Source organism: Ursus maritimus, unplaced genomic scaffold (assembly GCF_017311325.1).
Source record: "Ursus maritimus isolate PB19 unplaced genomic scaffold, ASM1731132v1 scaffold_25, whole genome shotgun sequence".
Lineage (NCBI taxonomy): Eukaryota > Metazoa > Chordata > Mammalia > Carnivora > Ursidae > Ursus > Ursus maritimus.
Genome location: NW_024425008.1, coordinates 26,778,525 through 26,804,832, shown reverse-complemented (window position 1 = coordinate 26,804,832; position 26,308 = coordinate 26,778,525). Strand labels below are relative to the sequence as shown.

Genomic DNA, 26,308 nt, shown 5'->3' with positions numbered 1-26,308 from the left:
CCAGCACCAATTCTTAAGCATGTAGAAACTTTAAAGCTGGCCACCATTTAAGATCAGAAGAACTTATGCAAAGTAGATGTGTTCTAACCCAAGCTACCTTAACTTTACATTTCCTAACTTTGGTTGAACTATTTAAGCCTTTAGTTTTTATAATCAGTTTTTAATGTTGGATAAGTATCTAGAAAAAGACAACTGTACAGAAATTTTACTCTCTCAGACAATTTATAAACTCATTCACTACTCTCAAACGCTGAAGAGTTTGTTTTCTACCTAAGTTTTGAAAATCCCAAACAGCATCAAATATTTCCAAAAAATGTTTTGAGCTTAAGCTGGAAAAACAATAAACTGGGGTAGTTATTGCAATAAGACTGCTTATTTCTACTGCCAAGTTTGGTGACCCTAGTTTTGTTAGACTGTGAGTGACCACCAGCTTTTAAAGATGCAGCCAAAGTTAAAAGATTCACAATTCTTGAGGGATTGTGAGGTAAGGGAAAGAGATCTGTTAATATTTAGTTCAGCTCCCAGAAAAGCTCTTGTTAAACATGTAGTCTGCCCTCTTTTCATAAAAGACCTCAGTTGTTAATGAAAAAAGTTGACGTGCAAAATGCATTAAAAGATAGTAATTAGAGAATATTAGTGCTTAAAAAAAAACAAGTTATGATTCTTTTACCTGCTAAAACAAGAACATATATTAAAGCAAATATATCAAATAGTGAATAAAAAACCAACATATTAGAAACTGTCAGTATAATGAAACTAGTCTAAAACCAAGACAGAGAGGGAGAGACATTTAGAGACAATGGGAAGAAAAGACCTTTTAAAAGGAAGAGCATTTTGGACCAATGTCAAGCAAGATAACCAAGGCCCAATACACTTTTTACAAAATAGACTGATAAATGACAGTACTACTCACCCTGCAACTGACTATGTCAATAAAGGTACTGAAAATGGACAATAGTCATTTCTGTCATTTATCCAATACAATCTAAGTCCCAGTGTGGCTATTTGTGCACTTATATCACAAAGTAAATGAGTTGGAAATAGCTATAACTAACTTTTATATCATACAAAAAGAATTTAAACATATTTATGCTCTGAGAAGCAGATTTAAAACTTAATCTTGAAAAAAAAGGCGATCTTGTTTAGTTATAATATCTTTTCATTTGAGAATATTAATTATGCAAGTAACTTCTTGTTGATGTTACAGTGATCCTGAATAGTAAGGGACTAATTTGAGGATAAATAAGAACTATACTTGCAAATTATCTGGCTTCTTCAATTATTCACAAAAAAAGCTCCAGAATGTCACATTTTTAGTTCAAACATCATTCAAGTGATAGGTTTAAGATGTTTGTTTTGCTACTTAACTCGTACATCTGAGCTATATAATTCTTTAAATTTTAAAACTCTGGCATTCAAACTAGTTCCATAAACATGTTATTTCTTCTTTAATCTGTAAGCTTATATACTTCTACATTTGCTTCCATTTATTTGAAACTCTAAGGAAGAAGACATAGCTTTTGGTACATAACCATCTGGTACAGCAGATTATAAATGTTTGTTAGATGAATGTTTGGTAAGGCAGGGAGGCAACTAGAAATTTCTGTATAGTAAAAATATGAAAAGAAGACAAAAATCTCAAATATTTGTGGATGAATATGGTCTGAGAAGAACAACATCCTGAAGACTTCCAACTTTCTGCAAACTTCTCAGTATAGCATTAGAAAGAGTATTTATAGGAGGAAGTTTTACTGAGTATAATAAACAGAAAATTGACTCCAGTTACCCCAAAATTCAATCTAATCTTTTAAATTCATGTTTACCTATGTGAAATTATACCTAACATTTACCCCAAGTTTCTTGGACAGCATTAGTCTGAAAAATTTTAAAGAACTTCTTGAATGAAAAGTTCAGAAGTGGTCAATTTCCCCCCAAAGTTCTGAAGTTTAAGTATGTACAGAAAAGCAATCAACATACATAAAACTTCATATTAGTCATAAATGACCATAGGGAAATAAGGATCATTTAGAGATATACAAAAAGGTTTCATAAACTTTAAAACATTAAATGTAAGATATGGTTATGATAATTGTTATGAGATTTGACTTGACCATATTGAGGACTGAACTGTTTTCTATATAGTCCAGAATTAATGTTTGAGTGGCTACTATGTGCCAGACACTGTTCCAGGCACAGGTATAATTTCTTAAATGGCAATTTGGTTTCTATTTCTGGTGAAAATAAAGCTTATTAAATTTAATTGTCTAAATAGTCTTATACCTCAAATAATCATGCTTATAGTTTATAATCTTCATGGTTAAAAAAAAATAAAAAGGTGGGACACCTGGGTGCCTCAGTCAGTTAAGTGTCTGCCCATCAGGTTCCCTGCTCAGTGGGGAGCCTGCTTCTCCCTCTCCCTCCGCCACTCCCCCTGCTTGTGCTCTCTCTCTCTGACAAATAAATAAAATCTTTAAAAAATAATAAAATAAAAAAATAAAAAGGTAAAATCCACTCAATTAAAAAAATTATTTTTTAGGGGCGCCTGGGTGGCGCAGTTGTTAAGCGTCTGCCTTTGGCTCAGGGCGTGATCGCGGCGTTTCGGGATCAAGTCCCACATCGGGCTCCTCCGCTGGGAGCCTGCTTCTTCCTCTTTCACTCCCCCTGCTTGTGTTCCCTCTCTCACTGGCTGTCTCTATCTCTGTCAAATAAATAAATAAAATCTTTTAAAAAAATTATTTTTTAAAAAGTTTATTTACGTAAGTAATTTCTACACCCAATGTGGGGCTCAAACCCATGACCCCAAGATCAAGAGTCACATGCATTTCCGACTGAGCCAGCTAGGCGCCCCTAAAAAAGTTAATTTTAAAACTAAATGGTGAATAGTGGTTATCTCTGTGATTATAAAAAATTTTACATACTGTTTTTATTCATTTGTATTTTACACAATGAACTTATCCTATCTATATAATGAAGAGATGCTTCTAATTAAGAGTAGGCTAAAAAAAAATAGTTAAGAGGATTCACTGCTCATTAAACTAAATACCATTTAATATCTTCTGTGCAAATGAAAACCATCCCTAGTTTCCCCTTATTTAGAGAGTGAACATGAAGCCATACTCTGAATTAAAAGACTTTCTAAAGGCTCATTCCACAATGACCTTCTACCTGTAAGTTAAGTAAGTTATAAAATTTTGATATCTATTTGTAATTTGTTTCAGGTCTATTTGTCTATTCACTGATTTGCCTGTTGTTTTCAGTTATGATGTTTAAATATTCTTTAATGACTAGTAGGACAAATCACTGTATTACTTTTAAAATTTTCTAAGCTAAACTTATTATTCTAGTGAACTTAGAATTATTCTGTTAAAGAAGAGATTGAATTTATGTTTCTTGGAAAATTACACTGTGTGAGGCTGCATTTAACTGGAGAATATATTCAGGTAGACATGACAAGTCTATAAATTAGAGCTTCACATACCATAATAGATGAAAATAAGTCCTTTTAACATTAATGATGATTAGAATAGGAAGGGCTTCAATCATTTAAGAATTTAAATGACCAAAATCTGAGGAAAATGGTACATATGTAAGTATGTATATGTACATGTCTCTACATATTGGTTTATTTTTTTAGTTCCTTGTATACTATAATCAGTTATTTTTCTCCTCCTTTCCCTTCTACAACAGATTCACAGACATTTGTTCCAAAACACAATACACTTCTCTAAGTTTGTTGTTTCTTTAATCTTGTATCTTTTATATTGAGGGATTATAGATGAGATGTCATATAAAATGTACCAAGCAGCAGAAAAGTTTTGATTAAGCAAATTGAGGGGGAAAAAAAAAAAAAAGCTCTCATTAGTAGCCAAACTTGTGGCAGCCTACCATACCAGCAAACCCAAAGCAAACAAGTATTTAATGCTGTCTGGGGCAAGGGCATGCAGAAGTAATGGTTAAAGCTTTCATAGCAAAGGGAGGAAAAGGCCACACACTGGAGAGAAGGAAGGTTGTGAAGAAGACTGTCAGAGTTGATGAGACATTCTTCAAACCTATCCAAAATATGATATCGACACTTAAATGTGAACCTTTATGAACTCTGAATCCATTCTCTCCTTTTATTAAATACACAAGCATGTGCCTGGGATTTATTCTATGGTATAACAGGCAAAGAAAACATTTATCCTAGAAAAGGACTTCCCATTTCAAGTATGCTGAAGTTTGTGCAAAAGGCAGGGGAAATACATTGTTTATGTTAGAGGGGTGTACAGAAGGAAACTGGAGAGTAGTAGTCAAGATAATAAGCCCTCCCCCAACCGTAAACCTCACTAGCCATCATCACAGATAACTCTATCTTCTGCTGCTTCTTACAGTAAATTTAACACCAGTAATTTATAACCCAGTTATCACAGTTAGGTTAAGACACTAACTGTAACAGTTTTCTCTTGGTTTTAGGACATTATTCACCTGTAAGATTTCATACCACTTGTTTCATACCACTTGTTTCATTATCCAAAAGGTACTTTTGTCTGGCCTAAATTGACAAAGTAGGTCTTTATAATTTACGCCTTTGGATGGATAACATGAGATGCTCTTTATTAGAGAGCCCACATCTTTGCCTTCAGAGAAACCCTGGTCTTATTGGATAGTGAATCACTAAAATTTACTGAGCAAAATCTCTTAAGAAAATATTTCGGTATATAAATCAACAGTGGCAACCATCAAATACATACAGCTTTCAGTCTTTTTACAGCATCTTCACAGATGTGCATTCCTCTTGACTCATCAACTTCTACATGGCCAAGGTACTGCAGAAAGAAGAAAAAAGGGTTACTGCTATGCTTACTGAGTAGCTACCATAAGGTAGGTATTAGCTGGAAGAAAACTGAATATTGAAATTTCTGCACTCAAGAAACTGCCACTGTATAAGAGTTAAGATGTTACTTTACTTACCCTCAGTGTCCTCATATGAATGAGATTCAGAATAAATGTCTCAAAGAATTGTTATAGAGAAGTGAAAAAGTAGATGGTGGGCACTAAATGTTACCTAAATTTATTGGATCTGAACATAATAGCCTATGCTAGACACAGTTGCTTTATCTCTGAACAAAAATAATCCTAAAACAAACTGTATGTATATATATGTAAATATGTATACACACATATTGAAAAAGGCACAAATAAAAACAACAGTTATTCAAAGGCTGAAGAGATCCCATATTCCTCTTAGGGGAACACATAAGAGCAAGGCAGAAAACTAAACAAATTTTAATAAGCAATACATTTAAGCTTTAAAAGATGTGCAGAATTTGAAGAGGCAAAAATCGAAAGGTTGGGAAACTATTTTAGGTAGAGAGAACTTAATAAAAGTTATAGATGTGGAACAGCATAACTGTTATCAGCAAGGATTCCTGTTTGGCTAGGATATGAGGCATGTACAACTGGGAATCTGAATGCTGGAATGAGTCTCTACTTAATTCTAGAGTCGAGAGAGAGATAATAAAGCTTCCCCCCCCAAAGTAGTAATGCAATTCAAATTGTACCTTAGTATGGGAATAGCCTTGGGTAAGATAAAGCAGAAGGGATGATGAAAAAATTACAAAAGTGCTCTCTTCTCAAAGGAAATTTATGGTCTGGTTCTGGGTACAATTGAGTAGACCCACTCTTCCCTGTCCCACTCATTGAATGAAACCTTAAAACCTGAACAGAAAACATGGAGCACCTATTTCGAGTCTCTTTTGTAAAGAGTAGAAAAGATGAGTCCAAGAAGAATACCGGGATCCAAAGTATTTCTGGATTGGCAGGGAGTTTACCTCCCACTCTCCTCCTCCATTTTCCCCCTTCCCCTTTTTGATACTTCCAACTTGAACTTAACACAGCCAGAAATCCAAAAGTGTGTGCTGTGGCAAAGAAAGAACTCTGGGAAAAGCACTCTAGCTGTGGCTCAAGGATCAGATAAGGAAACGCCTTATCCTCAGAGAGAGTATAGGAATCTCCCTCCCTTTTATTTATCTGTTTCCATTGTCCTCTCACACCCCAGCTTCCCAAGATATCCTATGCTAGTGGTAGCAATGGAAACCTGCAAGAGCCACATCTCTGAGAGACGGGAACTTTCCTCTCGTCACAGTGAAATTGTGATTCCAGGAAGATGGGACCAATGCCCTTTCTGCTTTTTTCCCCTCTTTTGTCTATCTCCCATCATTTGGCCCTGCATGGAGGTGATTTTCACTGTGAAACTCACGGTAGAGCAGAATAACAAGAGCCCCAGGAAACACAGGCATAGACAGCTTAAGTAACTTGCCCAAGGTCATTCAGCTAGTGAACACTCAAACCCAAGCAGCTTGATTCAGAACACTCTTACAGGGGCGCCTGGGTGGCTCAGCTGTTGAGCATCTGCCTTTGGCTCAGGGCGTGATCCCGGCGCTCTGGGATCAAGCCCCACATCAGGCTCCCCCGCTGGGAGCCTGCTTCTTCCTCTCCCACTCCCCCTGCTTGTGCTCCCTCCCTCACTGGCTGTCTCTCTGTCAAATAAATAAATAAAATCTTTTTTTTTATTAAAGATTTTTATTTATTTATTTGACAGAGATAGAGACAGCCAGAGAGAGAAAGAACACAAGCAGGGGGAGTGGGAGAGGAAGAAGCAGGCTCATAGCAGAGGAGCCTGACGTGGGGCTCGATCCCAGAACGCCGGGATCACGCCCTGAGCCGAAGGCAGACGCTTAACCGCTGTGCCACCCAGGCGCCCTAATAAATAAAATCTTAAAAAAAAAAAAAAAAAAAGAACACTCTTATAATGCTTAACATGGAATTTTTTCATTTTTACTAAAATCTTTCCAATACTAAGTGCATAAAACCAATAAATTAAAATCAATTTAGGAAAGCACTCGACTTCAGGTAACAAAATACTTGAGGCATCTATCATAAAGATCATAAACTAAGACCAAAATGTCTAAAGAATTATAACAGCTGTAATTCTGAATGAACACTATATAAACAGCAAGAATGCTCACCTTTTAGTGAATCAAATAATGTACTATATATAAATAGTTCTAAGTTGAAAGAATATAATCTCTTTAGGGCAAATCTGAATAATACGAAATCCAATAAGATAAATTTACATATTCTATTTTGGGTTCTCATATGCAATGAATTTGGCTACAAATTTTACACTTTCTATCTAGATCCACATTTAGTTACATTCTTTGGTTTTACAGATGACCAACAGTGGTAATGTTTTCTGAAACTCAACATCACTGAAGCCATTATGGATATTGAGTATACATAAGAACCTCAAATTTTAGGGGCGCCTGGGTGGCTCAGTCGTGAAGTGTCTGCCTTCGGCTCAGGGCGTGATCCCGGAGCCCTGGGATGGAGCCCCACATCAGGCTCCTCTGCTGGGAGCCTGCTTCTTCCTCTCCCACTCCCCCTGCCTGTGTTCCCTCTCTCACTGGCTGTCTCTCTGTCAAATAAATAAAATCTTAAAAAAAAAAAAAGAGAGAACCTCAAATTTTAGAGAATTTCTAAACTACTACATTAAAAATAATATATAGGGGCGCCTGGGTGGCACAGCGGTTAAGCGTCTGCCTTCAGCTCAGGGCGTGATCCCGGTGTTATGGGATCGAGCCCCACATCAGATTCCTCCGCTATGAGCCTGCTTCTTCCTCTTCCACTCCCCCTGCTTGTGTTCCTGCTCTCGCTGGCTGTCTCTATCTCTGTCAAATAAATAAATAAAATCTTTTAAAAAAATAAAAAATAAAAAAAATAAAATAATATATAATGTTTCATATCAACAAGAAAGGATGCTGATAGCAAATTTTCACCAGTGTACCTCTATCTGGCTCACTACAGGATAGCTTTAACACTAGATTCCATATTTAGTCATCTTTGCTTATCTTTTTTACATTAAATTAGAAAAATTTTAACTCAAAATTATAGGCTATCAGAAATGTCAAGTGTTTGGTAGTTCTGTCAACTAGTTCTAGATTTTCAGAATGATTTCACAGTCAGAAATAAGGAGTACGCCCTCACTGAAGGCTGCTTTCCATCAGATGCTACAGTGATAGGTATATTACACTCAAATTCTGGAAAGCTCTATTTTTTTTGGCTTAGAAGATAATGATGAATGGATGTTTAGATACCTCTTTGGATGAATTAAGCTCGAAAAAGGATTTCTTTGTGTTTTGTTGATATTTGAACTTTTTTCAAAGACCAAAAATAAATTCTCAATTTCCTGGTCCAATAAGCAAAGAAAATAAAGCAGTGGAAAATAGTAACCTGCATCACTGTTCTGACATTTTAAGAAATTCTGACATCTCGCTCTTAGCACCTTGTCATATATACTGCTAAGTTCTTTTAGTCTGTTTTGGTTTTTTTACTCTATCCCTACTTACTGACTTGAAATGCCAAATATATATTATTAAAAACTACTCTATCCTGGACATTCTATTTTGTTCTATTGTTATTCCTATTTTAATACCACAACATGTTCATTATAGTTTAAGAACGCTTTAATATGTTTTGGAATGATCACTTTCACTAATTTTAATTATTTCCTGGCTTTAATCTTTGGTATCGGGGCGCCTGGGTAGCACAGTCGTTAAGCGTCTGCCTTCGGCTCAGGGCGTGATCCCGGCGTTCCGGGATCAAATCCCACATAGGGCTCCTCCACTGGGAGCCTGCTTCTTCCTCTCCCACTCCCCTGCTGTGTTCCCTCTCTCGCTGGCTGTCACATAAATAAATAAAATCTTAAAAAAAAAATAATCTTTGGTATCAACTTTGGAATAATTTTGTTCAATTCCTGTCCAAAAAACCCTTGGTGGGTTTTTGCTTTTTTTTTAAAGATTTTATTTATTTACTTGAGAAACAGCGAGCCAGAGCGCACAAGTGGGGTGGAGGGACAGAGGGAGAGGGAGAAGCAGACTCCCCGCTGAGCAGGGAGCCTGACTTGGGGCTCAATCCCAGGACCCTGGGATCATGACCTGAACCAAAGGCAGACACTTAAGCAGCTGAGCCAGTCAGGTGCCCCAAATCCTTGGTGTTTTAATTAAGATTGCCTTGAGTTCACTAGTTTAGAAAAACTGACATTATAATACTGACCTATTTCATCTAACAGTATTTATTCAAGTCTTTTATGTCTCTGAAGTTTTATGGCAGCCTTCGGATACACTCTTGTACATTTCTTTCTAGAGTAGTAAGCTCATTCCACAGCATTGCACCATTTAACATTCCCATCAAAATGTATGAGGGTTTCAATTTCCCCACATGGTCACCAGCACTTTATTTTCTCTCTTTAAATTATACCATCCTCCTAACAGGTATAAAGCAGTATCTTGTGATTTTGATTTGCATGCTCCTAATGACTAATGATATTGAGCATCCATCTTTTCATGTGCTAATTGGCCATCTGTGTATCTTCTTTGGAGAAATATCAATTCACATCCTTTGCTCATTTTTTCTTCATTTGACCTATTTATATTTTATTTTTTTAGTTTTTATTTAAATACCAGTTAGTAGTGTAATATTAGTTTCAGGTGTACAATATAGTGATGCAACACTTCTATACATCTCCCAGTGCTCATCACAAGAAATGCATTCCTTAATCCCCATCACTCATTTAGCCCATTTAGCCTGTCCCCCCACCCACCTCCCCTCTGATAACCATCAGTTTGTTCTGTATAGTTAAGAATTTGTTTCTTAGTTTGCCTCTTTTTCCCCTTTGCTTGTTTCTTAGATTCTGCATTAAAGTGAAATCATATGGCATTTGTCTTTCCTTATTTATTTCACTTAGCATTATACTCTCTACCTCCATGTTATTGCAAATGGCAAGATTTCATTATTTATGGCTGAGTAATATTCCACTGTATATAGACACCACATCTTTATCCATTCATCAATGGATGGAGACTTGGGCTGCTTCCATAATTTGAATATTGTAGATAATGCTGCTATAAACATCTGGGTGCAGGTGTCCCTCTGAATTAGTATTTCTGTATTCTTTCGGTAAATAACTAGTAGTGCAATTGCTGGATCACAGCGTAATTCTATTTTTAACTTTCTGAGGAACCTCCATACTGTTTTCCAGAGTGACTGCGACAGTTTACATTCCCACCAACCCTGCAAGAGGGTTCCCCTTTCTCTGCATCCTTGCCAACACGTGTTGTTCCTTGTGTTGTGTTGATTTTAGCCATTCTGACAGGCGTTAGGTGATACCTCATTGCAGTTTGGATTTGATTTGCATTTCCCTGATGATAAGTGATGCTGACCATCTTTTCATGTGTCTGTTGGCCATCTGTATGTCTTCTTTAGAAAAATGTCCATTCATGTCTTCTGCCCATTTTTAATTAGATAATTTATTTTTTGGGTGTTCAGTTTTTTAAGTTCTTTTTACATTCTGAATAGAAACCCTTCATCAGATACGTCATTTGCAAATATCTTCTCCCATTCCATAGGTTGCCTTTTAGTTTTGTTGACTGTTTCCTTTGTTGTGCAGACGTTTTTTATTTTGATGTAGTCCCAATAGTTTATTTTTGTTTTTGTTTCCCTTGCCTCTAGGAGACCTAGAAAGAATTTCCTGTGGCCTATTTCAAAGAAGTTACCACCTGTGTTCTCTTCTAGGATTTTTATGGTTTCAGGTCTCACATTTAGGTCTTTAATCCATTTTGAATTTATTTTTGTATACAGTGTAAGAAAGTGGTCTAGTGTCATTCTTTTGCATGTTGCTGTCCAGTATTCTCAACACCATTTGTTGAAGAGACTTTTTCCCACTGGATATTCTTTCCTGCTTTGTTGAAGATTGACTATATAGCTGTGGGTTCATTTCCGGGTTTTCTATTCTGTTCCATTGATCTATGTGTCTATTTTTGTGCCAGTACCATACTGTTTTGATTACTACGGTTCTGTAATATAACTTGAAGTCTGGAATTGTGAGGCCTCCAGCTTCTTCTCTTTTAAGATTGCTTTGGCTATTTGGGGTCTACTGTGGTTCCATATAAATTTTAGGACTGTTTGTTCTAGCTCTGGTAGACAATGCTGTTGGTATTTTGATAAAGATTGCATTAAATGTGTAGAATGTTTGGGTAGTATAGACATTTTAACAAAATTCGTTCTTCTAACACATGAGCATGAAATGTCTTTCCATTTCTTTGTGTCATCTTCAATTTCTTTCATCAGTGTTTTATAGTTTTCAAAGTATAGGTCTTTCACCTCTCTGGTCAGGTTTATTCCTAGGTATTGATTTAAATGAAATCTCCTTTGTCTCTCCTCCTGGAGCTCTCATTAGGCCTGTTAGTACTACGGGCCTTTTTAATTTGTTCATCCATTTCCTCATCTCTTTTTTGGATTTTCTCTTTATCACCTTGTGTTGCACTCTGGGTAACTTCATCAAATCTATCTTCCAGTTTATCAACCCTCTTTTCAACAAGCCTAATCTACTATTGAATCTATCCACTAAATTGCAATAACAGTATTTTTCATTTTTTAGAAGCTTAGATTTGATTCTTTGTCAGATCTATCCCTTCTTTCTCACGGTCTTATTTTTGCCTTATGGGCTGAATTCATTTATGTCTCTAATGATTTTATATATACATATTTTATAGTAACCTCTATAGTCTATTAATTCAAGTTCTTTCAGCGCTAATCTTCTTGTCCTTTATTGTATAATCCTTATTGTATCTGCTACATATGATTTATAACTTTTTTTTAATTGTAAGTTCATTTTTACAAAGCTCAACTTTTCTGGAAAAAATTCATACATTTTGGATTATGGAGTGGTTTTACATTGGCTTCTAAAAGGTACCACAGGTGTAGTAGTAGCCTGACCTATGGTACATTAATTTGAGGATTCTTACACCATGCCAGTTATAGCATACGAAGTCCAGATCCACAGCTTCAATTTTTGGTGGGAGACTCCTTTTTTTCACCCAGGGTCTGAGCACAGGTAAGCTTCTATTTTTTTAATTTTTGTTTTTTGGGTTTTTTTTTTTGTTGTTGTTGGTGGTGGTGTTTTGTTTTGTTTTGCTTTTTCTTCTAGTTCTCTATTTCACTGATTATAAATCCCACTGAAGGTGCTGGTTCTACGCTGCGTTCTCAGTTCTAATGCTCTGTTTTTTATGAGACCAGGACCTTCAGAATGAACGTTAAAGCGAAGGTTCTAGCTTACAAATCTATCTCCTAGACTAGTGCCATGCCAGCATGATTCCTGCCTTGCTTTCAAATTCCCTCTTAATTTCTGGTAACTGGAGAAATCTGTCTTTATTGAAAGCTCAGCTGTGCTTTGAGAGAATTTCTATGTTAGCTTAATCCATGTTTTGCCAGAGTCAGAAGACCTATAATATTTCCCAACAAAACTAACTGGTTTGTCTATGTATTGATTCTAGTGTATCTTATAAGTAGTCAAAATACTGGTGTTCCCTATCATTTTAAACAGGGTTTTTTTGGTGATTTTCTAGGCTTTTCAGAGAGATAACATCTGCAGAAACAAACGACAAAAAAAAAAACTGTTGCTTGAATTCCCACTTTTATAGTTTTTATTTTCTTATCCAAAGGCACTTATCACTATTTGGAAATCAGTGTTGAATAATAGTGCTACTTAAGAGCAACCTTATCATCCTCCTAAATTCAATGTAAATGTTTCACTCTGCATGACTCTGGGACAGTTTTACTTATTTAAAGGATGTATTATGCTATTCCTATTTTGCTAAGAAGATTTATTGGGATTGAATTATATTTTAGACTTTTTTTTTTAATAATAAAGTCTTTTTTTTTTTTAAGATTTTTATTTATTTATTTGACATAGAGACAGCCAGTGAGAGAGGGAACACAAGCAGGGGGAGTGGGAGAGGAAGAAGCAGGCTTCCAGTGGAAGAGCCTGATGTGGGGCTCCATCCCGGAACGCTGGGATCACGCCCTGAGCCGAAGGCAGACGCTTAACGACTGCGCTACCCAGGCACCCAGGCGCCCCTATATTTTAGACTTTTTAAAAAAATTAGATGTAATCCACATCACATAAAACTAACCATTTAAAAGTGAATAATTCAGGGGCGCCTGGGTGGCTCAGTTGTTAAGCGGCTGCCTTTGGCCCAGGGCGTGATCCCAGGGTTCTGAGATCGAGCCCTACATCGGGCTCCCTGCTCTGCTGGGAGCCTGCTTCTTCCTCTCCCACTCCCCCTGCTTGTGTTCTCTCTCTCGAGGCTGGCCGTGTCTCTCTGTCTCTGTCAAATAAATAAATAAATAATCTTTAAAAAAAAAAGTGAATTATTCAGGGGCGCCTGAGTGGTTCAGTTGGTTATGCGTCCAACTCTTGGTTTTGGCTCAGGTCCCAATCTCAGGGTCATGGGATCAAGCCCCGTATTGGACTCTGTGCTCAGTGCAGAATCTGCTTAAGTTTTTCTCTTCCTCTTCCTCTCCCCCTGCACTCTCTTTCTCTAAAATAAGTCTTTTCAAAAAAGAATTTCAAGTGAATAATTCAGTGGCACTTAGTACATTTAAAATGTTGTGCAGTCACCACCTTTATCTAGTTCCAAAACATTTTCTTCACACCAAAAGAAAAATCTGTATGCATTAAGCATTTGCTACGCATAGCTGCACTTCCCCAAAGCCCCTTAACAACCAATAAATAGCCTGCATTCTGTCTTTATGGATTTACCTATTCTGGATATTTCATATAAACGAAATCATACAATATGTGACTTTTTGTGTCTGGCATATTTCACTTAGCATATTATTTTCAAGGTTCACCACACTGTAGTATGCACCATAGTTTGTATGTCCATTCTTCCACTGAGGGATATTTGGGCTGTTTCTACCTTTTGGCAACTATGAATAGTGGTGCTATAAACACGAATTTGAGTTTTCAGTTCTTTGGGGTATATAACTAGCAGCAGAATTGCTGAGTCATATAATTCTATGTTTAGCTTTTTGAGGAACCACCAAACTGCTTCCCACAGAAACTGAACCATTCTACATTCCCACTGATAATGCATAAGAGTTCTAGTTCACCACATCCTCACCAATACTTATTTTCCATTTATTTGTTTGTTTGTTTGACGTAGAGCCATCCAAAGTGGGTGTGACGTGGTACTTCATTGTGGTTTTGATAGGTATTGCCCTAACGACTAATGATGTTGAGTATCTTTTCATATATTTATTGGTCATTTGTACAACCTCTTTGGAGAAATTTCTATTCCAGTCCTTTGCCCATTTTTAAATCAGGTTCTTCTGTGTACACACACACACACACATATATATATATAACATAAATATATAAAAATCTATCTCCTGGATACTAGACTTTTATCAGACATGTGATTTCCAAATATTTTCTCCCATTCTGTAGTTGTCTTTCCACTTCTTTGATAACTTCCTTTGGTGCACAAAAATTTCACGTTTTAATTAGATCCAGTTTATCTATTTTTTCTTTTGTTGCTCATGGTTTTGGTGTCATATCTAAGAATCTATTGCCAGATCCAAGGTCATGACAATTTACCCCTATGTTTTCTTCTAAGAATTTTATGGTTCTTATTCTTATATTCTTATGTTAACTTTTAATTTTCTGTATACAGTGTAAGATAGGGGTCTGGCTTCATTTTCCTTCTATGTGGAAATCAAGTTGCTCCATCACCATTTGGTGAAGAGACTATTCTTTCCCTGCTGAATGTTCTTGGCACCCTTGCCAAAAATCAGTTGGCCATACATGTACAGGTTCATTTCTGTACTCTCAATTCTATTACATTGTTCTACACATCTGTCCTTATGCCAGTACTACATTGTTTTGATTACTATAGATTTGTACTAAGTTCTGAAATCAAGAAGTCTGAGTCCTTCAACTTTGTTTTCATTGCAGTGATGAAGTCCTTTTCTTCTCAGGTCCATCAACGTGATGAATTATATCAAATTTCCTAATACTAAATCATTTATGGAATCCTGAATTAAACCCTATTTCAGTCTTTAGTATACTTTTAGATCCCACTTGTTCTATTTTTCTGCCTACTTTTTTCATTTATATCCACGTGTGGAATTGGTCTATGGTTTTCTTTTTGTTTTGTGCTATCTTTGTTATAGCAGGATTCTGTTAATGTCATAAAAAATCTGGAAACCATTCTCCCCCCCCCATATGCTCGTGTATAGGTAAACAGCATAAGAATTTTCTTTCTTTCTTTTTAAACAATTATGCCTTTAAAAAAAAGAGAATTATTCTTTGAGGTTTTTAAGGAACCAAACTGTGAAACAATCCATAATCTGTCTTCTGGGGGAAACGGTTTTGGGGTTTTAAAAACACTCTCTGGGTGCCTGGGTGGTGTAGTTGATTAAGCGTCCAACTCTTGGTTTTGGCTCAGATCATGTTCTCAGGGTCTTGGGATTGAGCCTGCGTCAGGCTCCATGCTCCATGTGGAGTCTGCTTGACATTCTCTCTTCCTCTCCCTCTCACGCTTGTGCTGTCTCTCTCAAACAAATAAATAAATAATAGTAATAATAAAATGAGAAAGTAGGGTTTTACAGTCTTTTAGTTACTGAGATATGAATATAGGTTTCAAAGTGTTTGCGAGGGATTTCATCCTATCATTTTGATCAATCCAACTGGTCACTTATGGGTATTTATGCCAGAAAAAAAAAAAAAAAGGTGAGGGAGACTTAATGGAAAGGACAGAACAAAAATATCTCCCATACAGACTGACCTCTTAACTGCATAATCTATTTTGGAAATGCAGAGATGGAAATCAGTGTTGTGTTTTCCTAGCCGATGAGAAAAACATGCCCAGTGAGATAAACATTATTAAAGAGGTCTCTCTTCTTCTCTGAGACACTATCTCACTGAAGAATTGCAGCTGATTTATGCTTTAATGGCTAAAATATTTGACACTGGGACTTCTTTTGTCTGTATGCCTTTTCCAAACTCCGTCTGAGTAAGGGACTTTTATTTGCAAAAATGAACTTTAGAAAAACTAGTGTGTGGAATTTCATTCTTGGATGAATTAAGTCATTTTTCCTTTTCTGGAAAAAATTATTTAAAAAGTAGTCCCCCCCTGTTTGGGTAATGTAGGCCATGAGAAGAAATGCACACAGCTCTGATATGAGAGAACATCTAGTCAACAGTTCCCAACATTAGCAAAAAATGACATCATAATCAACTTATAAGAAGGTGTAAGGCAGGGGCGCCTGGGTAGCGCAGTCCTTAAAGCGTCTGCCTTCGGCTCAGGGCGTGATCCCGGCGTTCTGGGATCGAGTCCCACATCGGGCTCCTCCGCTGGGAGCCTGCTTCTTCCTCTCTCACTCTCCTGCTGTGTTCCCTCTCTCCCTGGCTGTCTCTCTGTCACATAAATAAATAAAAAATCTTTAAAAAAAAAAAAAAAAAAAAAAGAAGGTGTAAGGCATATTATCTGATATATATAACCTGTATTATATTGCAAATATAGGATGCAGATGTATAGAACATGATATCAAAACTTGTTTGGGGTCTTTAATCAAAGAGGAGTAGTTAAGTCAAATTATAATGGATTACTTTTATGTATAAATTTGGAGTACAATTACATTTGAACAAGTCACCTGACCTAAGTATATGTATTAAATCTAATCACAGCAGTTTAAAGCTGTAAAGAACTTAAAGAGATTCAAAACCCTCACCTTTGAAAGGTGGCACTAGGTGTCAAAAAAAGTTAAGTGATTTGCACAAGGTCATATAACTAGTAAATTAACAGAGCCAGGAATAAACCTTTGATCTTTTCACTTCTAGATCTTTCTTCTTTCAACTATCTATCTTCTTTTTACTATCTCACATTACTTCTGCAACTCTCCTATTTAAGTAATGGTGTATAGTTTACTGGTCTTATATACTAACAATGTCATTCTTCTTAAAAAAAAAAAGGTTGATCAAATAGGAACGGTCATCCAATTTTGGTAATGTTGTTAATGGCTCAATATTTCGTTCACAAAGGAAATTACCCTGACTTTCTAGTTAAACTATACAACTGCTAACCAAGCAGTAGACAAGGGGGATTTTGCTTTATAGAAATATTATAGCTGATAAGTAAAGAAAGGGTAACAGAATTAAAGTATCATCATTTTGCAACCCTTAATGAATTAATAATCCCGGGCAATGATCATGAATGGCTATAGTCATCACAAATAGATAATCAGCTATTGTGTGTCTTCTGATAGTACATGCCATCAATGAGGTATTCCTAGAAAAAAAAAAATCAAAGCTAAATCTGATCAAGTCTCTAAAAACCAACTCACAAGAATTACAGGAAACAGAGAAACATGTTAAAAATGAATTTTGGGCATTTTCAATTTGCTGAAGAGTGAAGAATTAGAATTCTGGACCAACCAGAGGAATAGGTTCCAGTGAACACCAAAGTATTTCAGTTTAAACACAAGAAAAGAATGTCCTAAAGGGAGATGTAAACCAGAAGTAGACAGAGCCTTGCTAAAACTGTAATCCGGCCTCAGTTCTGTTAACAAAAAACCTAACAACGACAATATGAGAAAGGAAAATTACCATCCATTCTGACTCAAAAGCACAGATGCGAAATTTTGGAACAAAATATTAGCAAAGAGAATCCTGAAATATACTCAATAAACTCCACTTGACCATTATAGATACTGATCAAGTTGAGTTTATTCCAGAATGTAAGGTTAGTTGACTATTCAAAAAAAATCAAGTAAGTATAATTTACCACCTAACAGAATTAAAGATAAAAATTATGTAATCATCTCAAAATTCAGTTTCCATTCATAATTTTAATAATTTTTAACCATGAACAGAAGGGAACTTGTTTAATCTGATAAACTATGGTAAGACTGAAAATGAGGCAAGAATTCTTGTTATCGCCAATTCTACCCAAAGTTATAAACATCATAACATAAACATGCAATGAAGGGACATACATATGTACACACATACATACATAAAAGTATAAGGATTAGAATATAAGAAATACAATAATAATTATTCACAGATTATATAATTGTATTAGTAGAAAACCCAAAAGAATATACAAATAAATTACTAGAATAAGTGAGTTTAGCAAGGATACTAGATATAATTTTAACATACAAAAGTCAATTGTATCATTTTGCAAAATATACAAATATCAAATCATTGTTGTACACCTGAAACTGATATAATGTCATATGTCAATTATATCTCAATTTTTAAAAAGTCAATTGTATTTCTATAATAGCAATAAGCAGAAAATGAAATTTTTAAAAAGTTACTGTTTGTAACAGAATCAAAATTAAATGCTTGATATTATCCTTCATTCATGAATCTACTCTTCTACCAATGGTCTTTCCCAAAATAACGTATGGCAAGTCTATCCTTCCCATTTCTCAGATCAAAAACCTTGGCACCGCCCTTGACTTCTCTTTCTCTTGATTGACACTCACAAATTTAATCCATCCATAAATACTATCAACTCTATCTACAAAATATATCCAGAATCTGACCCCTTCTTACCACTTCTACTACCATCACCCTGATGGAAGCCATCATCATCTTTGTCTGGATTTTCACAATAGCCACTTAACTGATCTCTCTGCTTCCACCTTTGCTCTTCTCTACAGCTGATTTTCAGCACAAGAATCAGAGTAATCCTTTTAAAATATAATTTATATAAAGTCATTCCTCTGCTCAAAATTCTCCAATGGCTTCCCATTTCACTCTAAATAAAAGCCAAAGTCCTTAAAATAGTCTATAAGACCCTATACCAGTGGTTTCTCAAAGGGGAGTATTTAAGAAATATATGAAGGCATTTTTGGTAACAATGACTTGGAAAGTTACTCCTAGGTAGTATACATAGATGATATCCTGCTTCCTGTATGACATCTGAATGCACTACTGGACACTTAGAATGGATAAAAAACTTGTCATTATTTAGACTCCAACTCCATTTTACATATATACATACACACACAATTAGGGTTAGGGTTAAATTAATAGTTTCCTTAGTATGTTAGGGGTCAGAGGTGGAAAAAAGGAGGTAGGTAATTCTTTTACATCTTACAATATTTCTTCTACATGAATTAGTCTTCTTATATTTTTAGTTTTTTTTTGGGGGGGGTCAGTTTTCGTCATTTATATAACCCAAGAGTATTACCAATTTTATCCATGTTTTCAAGTTTATTTGCATAGAATCTTAATTTTTAAAATGTCATTGATATCTGTGAGTTTTTTCCCATTTTACTTTTTATTCTGTGCATTCGTGCTTTTTTTCTTGATAAAGTACATTTAACAACTTCTCATTTGGCATTAACACTATGCACCAAAATCATCATCTTTTTTTTTTTTTTAAAGATTTTATTTATTTATTTGACAGAGAGAGACAGCGAGAGAGGGAACACAAGCAAGGGGAGTGGGGGAGGGAGAAGCAGGCTTCCTGCCAAGCAGGGAGCCCGATGTGGGGCTCGATCCCAGGGATCAAGACCTGAGCTAGAGGCAGACGCTTAACGGCTGAGCCACCCAGGCGCCCCCACCAAAAATCTTCTGAAATACAGACTATACCTGTTATATGGTAGGTAAACCATGGATCAGGACCTAGCTTATTAGAAATACTGAAATAGTAAGAGCTCTACTTTCTGTACCATGGCTCTTTGGTTACATGCAAAATAAGAAAAGCTTGTGTGATACTGTGATTTACAAGAAATACAGATTTTGTCATTCAGATGACCACAGTATATTTCTTATATATATTTGGTCTTGGTCCACAGTTCCTGACTCACAGCTGCCCAGATCCTTGGAATTTCCTGAGTATTGAAAGTGATAAAGGTGTCTTTTGTTATGTAAAGGAGGCAACTTTCGGAAAGTATCTAAGGGTGGCAGCTGGTTGCCTCGAGGACCAACCATGTGATTAAAGGATGGGCTCTGCCAGTCCCACCTCCCAACCTCTGGAAAGAGAAGAGGGACTGGAGACTGAATCAGTCAATGACTTAGTCAATTATGACTATGTAATGATGCTGCCATAAGACAGTTTTAGGCCTTCCTTTTGAAGAGTTTCCCTACTTGGGTAATCACAACACTTCCATATGCCATCAAGCCAGGCCCCAAGCTCCATGAGGATAGAAGCAACTTTATTCAGGACTTCACCCTATGTACCTATCTCACCGTTGATTCATAGCCTTTATCATGTCCTTTCATAAACTGTTAAATGTAAGTGTTCCCCTGAGTTCTGTGAGCCGGCTCTAGCAAATTAATTAAACCTAAGGAGATCGATGGATCTCCAATCTGTAACTGCTTGTTCAGAAACACAGGTAACAAACAGCCTGGGACTTGTGACTGGTATCTGAAGTATGGGGAGGGGGTGAGGGGAAAGTCTTATAGGCCTGAACCCTTAAAATGAGGAATCGGTCTCCAGGTAAGACAGTGTAACAATTAGGTTGAATTCTCAAACACTCTACTGGTGTCCGAGAATTGTTTGGTGCTGCTGTTCTAATGGCCAACTCGCCCCCCCCCCAAATCTGTTATTAAAATACTATCTCTTGTAATTTCTAACACAATGGCAATCCTTACCTTTTAAAAAGAAGTGGGCCCTAGAACAACTTGGCAGATCGCTTAATCAGCAATATTAGTCCAGGAGGTAAACACACGCAATTCCAGCATTCATATGCTCAATTCTCCATTTGGTCTATCCTATTTGTACATACTAGCACACTTCCTGGTTTAGGATTAAACCTAAAACCAATGGGATAAGAAAGTCCTTCCATCTCACTTAACAGTGAGTTAAATTAGATCAATTTACAAACAACACTAATAAGCATGAATTCTGTATCCAGTCCCTTAAGCCTCTATTCTTCCAAATTTAAAGATTTTATGAAATCCACAATCTACCTAATTGAAGGTCCACTTTAGCATTCTACAGATATTCTACATAATCAGAGAATTAAGATTTTAACTACAAATCAAAGGATCGATGAACTGGCTTAGATTCCACCATTTTAACAATCCCCAAAAAATTTTTTTTAAAGATTTTATTTATTTATTTGTCAGAGAGAGAGAGAGCACAAGCAGGGGGAGTGGCAGATAGAGGGAGAAGCAGGCTCCCCACAGAGCAGGGAGCCTGATGTGGGTCTCGATCCCAGGACCCTGGGATTATGACCTGAGCCAAAGGCAGATGCTTAATCAACTGAGCTACCCAGGCATCCCAACAACCAAAATTAATACTAGCATTTTAAAATATAATGTTAGCAATCAATTACAAGTAGTCTTAGTATATTACTTTAGTTGATGAAGCATACTGTTTTAATCAGAAGATCTCACAATTTTTTATCCCAGGACCCATTACACTGAAGACTACAAAGCATTTTTTTGTATGTCAGTTACACCTACTGATAATTTTACTATATTAGAAATTAAAACTAAGAATCTTACTTTTAAAAATTGAATTCATTGAATAATGATAATAAACTCCATTACATGTTAACAAAAACAACATTTAAAATTTTTTTAAAGTTTATTTAAGTAATCTCTACACCCACCATGGGGCTCAAATCTACAACCCTGAGATTAAGAGTCGTATGCTCCTCCAACTGAGCCAGCCAGGCGCCCCCATTTTTTAACTTTTAAAAGTTATTATTTTTTTAAAATTTTAGTTCCAGTGTAGTTAACTACAGTGTTATATTATGTTCTACTTTTTTGAACACAGGGGATATTATGTTCAAGTTTTAATGTCCTTGTCTACTAATTCTAGCATTGGTTATTTCTGGGCCTATTTCTCTTTGATTTTTCTCCTTATTTTAGGTTATATTTTTCTGCTGCTTTGCATGACTGGTAATTTTGAACTGGATGCCAGACACTGCAAATTTAACCTCTTTGGGTGCGGATATTATTGTATTCCTATAAATATCCATGACCTTTGTTCTGGGATACATTAGGCATTTTGATCATTCTGAGGCTTAATTTTAAGCTTTGTTAGGTGGAGTCAGAGCAGATTTTAGTCTAGGGTAAATTTTTATCCACAACTTAAGCAATATCTTTCTAAGCACTTTCCACAATGTCCTATGAATTAGTGATGCAGGCAGGCCAGGTCTGAGGACCCAGAGGGGGTCCCAGAGGACCAGCCAAGAGGGTCCTTGCCTTCTGGAAGGATGGAAATCAGAGACAAGCCAGCAGGAGGTGAAAGCAGAGTTTATTGAAGATATATACATAAAGAGAAAGAGAGAGAGATATAGAGTATCTGGGACAGTTGGAAAGGAAAAGAGCATGAATCTCCCATAAATGACATTTTTAATGAAAAATAACTGTATTTTCCAAAATGAAACAATTTTGTGAGAAGAGTGGCATTGTTTCACATTTCTGCAAATCTCTCTAACATCTGGCTTAAGAGAAAATTGGATTCTCAAATTTGCATCTACATTCAATCTGTCAGAATATGCTGTTTGGAAGTATATAAAGAAACTATGGCTGGGGCGCTTGTGTGGCTCAGTTGGTTAAGCGTCTGCTTTCAGCTCAGGTCATGATCCCAGAACCGTGGGATGGAGCACCAAGTCAGGCTCAGCAAGGAGTCTGCTTCTCCCTCTCCCTCTGTCCCAACCCCCACTTGTGTGCGCATGCTCCCCCTCTCTCTCTTGTGCTCTCTAATAAATAAAATATTAAAAAAAAAAAAAGTATGGCTTCACACAGATATATAGTTGGAAAAGAAAGTACATCAGGATCCCACAAAAGGTTTTGGGAACTTCACTTAAAGAACCACTACATTAATTTTTAGGTAATACCTGACTTCTAACATTAAAATTCCTCCTGTGGGGCGCCTGGGTGGAGCAGTCATTAAGCGTCTGCCTTCGGCTCAGGGCGTGGTCCCAGCGTTCTGGGATCGAGCCCCACATCAGGCTCCTCTGCTAGGAGGCTGCTTCTTCCTCTCCCACTCCCCCTGCTTGTGTTCCCTCTCTCACTGGCTGTCTCTGTCAAATAAATAAAAATAAAATCTTTAAAAAATAAATAAATAAAATAAAATTCCTCCTGCATTAAAAAGATTATCTTGTTATTCTAGCAGAATTGCAAGACAAGTTTTGAAACCTACTTTACTCTAATCATTACTTTAATACTAAATTATTATACTTACATAGGCACCAGTATACTTAAACATACATGGCAGAGATCAAATGAGTTGTCGTTTCGCTTGACTACTGTCCAGTAATCTCATTTCTATTCCTGGTAATTGCATATTCTAGATCTCCCATTCTATGGAGTAGCTATTCCACTGTCTTCAAAAGTTAACTCCACGACTTCTCTCCTTACTCTTCTACAGATCTCTTCACTTCCTATTTCCTTGAGAAAATATGTCTTTAAAATAAAACTCCATCAATCTTAAGCCACCAAAACCATAAATTTAAGTGCATTTATTCCCCGTTTTCCACCTTTGCTACTGTTAAAATAGAAGCAGCATCCTTCCTCCATCTAAAACTAATCCACTCTCTACGTGCTTCTTTATAAAGTCCCTTCAGTTATGTTCAAGTCTCTCCTACATTAAACACAAGATTCAACATAAAATTAAACTACCAGTGATTTATAGACTTTAAATGAATAAACTTTATGGTATGTAAACTATATCTAATAAAATTGTTAAAACAGTTTTAAAACCACAACACACAGAGTTTCTCAACCTCACACTCCCTTTGTTATTCTGCCTTTCTGTTCCCCTTTGAAGACAAACTTTCATTAAAAAAAAAATTAACCACCTTGTTGAGATTTAAGACACATAATGAACCATATATAAAGTTACAATTTGCTGAGTTTTTGTATATACCTGAGAAATCATCATCACAATCAATATAATAAACAGCCATCAACACCAAAAGTTTCCTTGTGCACTTTGTAATACTTCCCTTCCACCCCTTCCCATCCTCACAACCTTGTCTGACAAACTTCTTGAATTAGTAATCTCTAGATTTGTCATCTTCTTCCTTATTTAGCATCCATTCACTCCTCAATCTAGATTCCATCCTCAGGACTCCCTGTACGTGCTATCATCAAAGTCACCACGATTTTCAAATTTTTAATCTAATGAATTTCATTTCTTCCTTGATCTCTTTACAGCATTTGACCACTTTCTCCTTCCTTGAAACCTTGCCTTCTGAGATCATACTCTTCAGGTTTCCCTTTCTACCTCTCATTCTTACTCTCCTTTGAAGATACCCATTTCACTGCCTGTCCCTTCTGTGTTTGACCTAGGCCTTCCCTTCCTCTTACTTCCTCTAGGCAATCTCACTTACTCGTGACTTTAATGGTAAGTTATATATAGTCAACCCTCATTATTCAAGGATTCCATATCTGCAAACTTACCTACTTACTAGAATTTATTTGTAATCTCAAAATCAAAACTCATGGTGCTTGTGGTGAGTGGGGATCTGCATGCACACATCTCATAGGCACCTCAAAAGGAATTCATCTCTACCCTCAAACATGTTCTTCCTCAGTGAGCATGCCCACCACCCTACTAGTTGTCTACATGGGGAACTTTTTACATCAACTCATTAGGTTCAGAATTCAGTGGTCCCTAAAGGCAAGGACAGATAAGACATTATTTTCCCAGCTATATTTGACTGAGGAAATTTATCTATTTTTAGGCTACCAAAAATTATTTCAGGTTCTGACTCTCCTATCCAACCACATGTCACTTGTATATGCGTGCAGGGTGGGAAGGGAAGACAGATAAGGGGTGGGGAGCCACAACATAGCAGAGAGGATGAATGTCTTGTAGAAAGATTTCAAGAGGCCATCTGGAGAAGACCATACAAAGAACACCCTAAATAAGTTCCCCTGTCTGCATAACATATAAATCTTACATCTTATACGTTTATCTCTAAAGTACATCCCATCAGCTGTTTCTTATGACAAATGACAGTAGCACTGAATGATACTGAATCTTCTTTATCTCACACAAAATACTTAAAAGCTGGAGCGCCTGGACAGTTGGTTGAGCGTCTGCCTTCAGGTCAGGTCACGATCCCAGGGTCCTGGGATCGAGCCCCACATTGGGGCTCTCTGCTCAGTGGGGAGCCTGCCTCTCCCTCTCCTTCTGCCTGCCACTCCCCCTGTTCGTGCTCTCTCTCTGACAAATAAATAAATAAATAAAATCTTTAAAAAGAAAATACTTAAAAGCTGTGTACTTCATAGCCAATTGGAAGTGCTTCAATTTACTTTACTTCAATTATTTCAATACTATATACCAGCCTCTCAGAATCCTGTGAATGAGGTTTTTAAAATATACATATATGCTTATTATTACAAATATGATACATGCTCATAAGAAATGTCACTAGTTCCAAAGGATATACACTGAAAAGTAAAAAGATCCCCAATCCTTCATTCCCATTCTCTAATTCAGATTTACTTGTGTCTTCTTATAGATATTTCTCACATATATAAGCAAATAGATTTTTTACTTGTTAACTATAAACAGAATCATATTATATACATTGTCCTGTGCCTTGCCTTTATCACCTAATAATACACTAAAGTTACCTCTCTGTGTGAGCATATCAGAGAATATTCTTTCATGTTTCCTATGTCAATGACTGTCACCTCTATCATCAGTTTGGGACAAGAAACCAGGTGTCATCCCTAACACCATTCATTCCCTGGGTCCAGTACATTTCCAATTCCTGTTGCCTTTATCTCTTAATTATCTCTCAATTTACTTCATTTCTTTTCTTCTCCACAGTTACCACCCTAGTCCACAGTAAACATTATCTCTCCTTTGGATTACTGTAATAAACTTTCACCAGACTCTTCACAACCACTATGGACTACCTCCAAACCACACCATACCCAGAGTCCCAGTTTAGGAAGATGAAAAGTTCTGGAGATGGATGGTGCTGATATCTGCACAACAGTATGAGCGTCATTAATGTTACTGTACTACACACATAGAAATGGTTAACATGGTAAATTTTATGTTATATATTTTACCACAATAAAATAATGAACCCCATCCCCCCAGCAGGTAGTGGCTTCCTATTATTATTCTTAAGGTCCCAAATTTTCACCATGGCCTATGAGGCCCCACCCTACTTCTTTCCAGGTTCATCTCATCTAACTTCTTATACTCAGCCTTCCCTTTTTAAAATGCATTTATCTCAGTTTATAATCATATATTATTAATGCAAATATCTAATTAAAGTCTGTACTCCCACAAGGAGAATATAAACTCTACAAAAGCAAGAACTGTCTTTTTGTTTACCACTTAGCATATGCCTGGTACACAGTACGTATTCAAAAAAATTTACTAAATGTATGAATATAGATCTACCTTGTTCCCTTTTTAAGAGTGGCAAAGAATTCCACTTAATGTCTGTCTTTTCTCTCTCTCTCTCTTTCTTTCAG

The 26,308-nt window shown here is 36.4% G+C and overlaps 1 protein-coding gene across 11 annotated transcripts in view; it reads right to left on the bottom strand.

Annotated features, from left to right (window-relative positions):
• Positions 1-26,308, bottom strand: part of NUMB (NUMB endocytic adaptor protein) — a 184,291-nt gene that overhangs the window by 37,155 nt on the left and 120,828 nt on the right. For all 11 annotated transcript variants that reach the window (XM_040641678.1, XM_040641683.1, XM_040641680.1 and 8 more), the window contains one exon: positions 4,731-4,805. In XM_040641678.1, the coding sequence (XP_040497612.1) occupies positions 4,731-4,805 (75 nt within the window). The remainder of the gene's footprint in view (positions 1-4,730; positions 4,806-26,308) is intronic.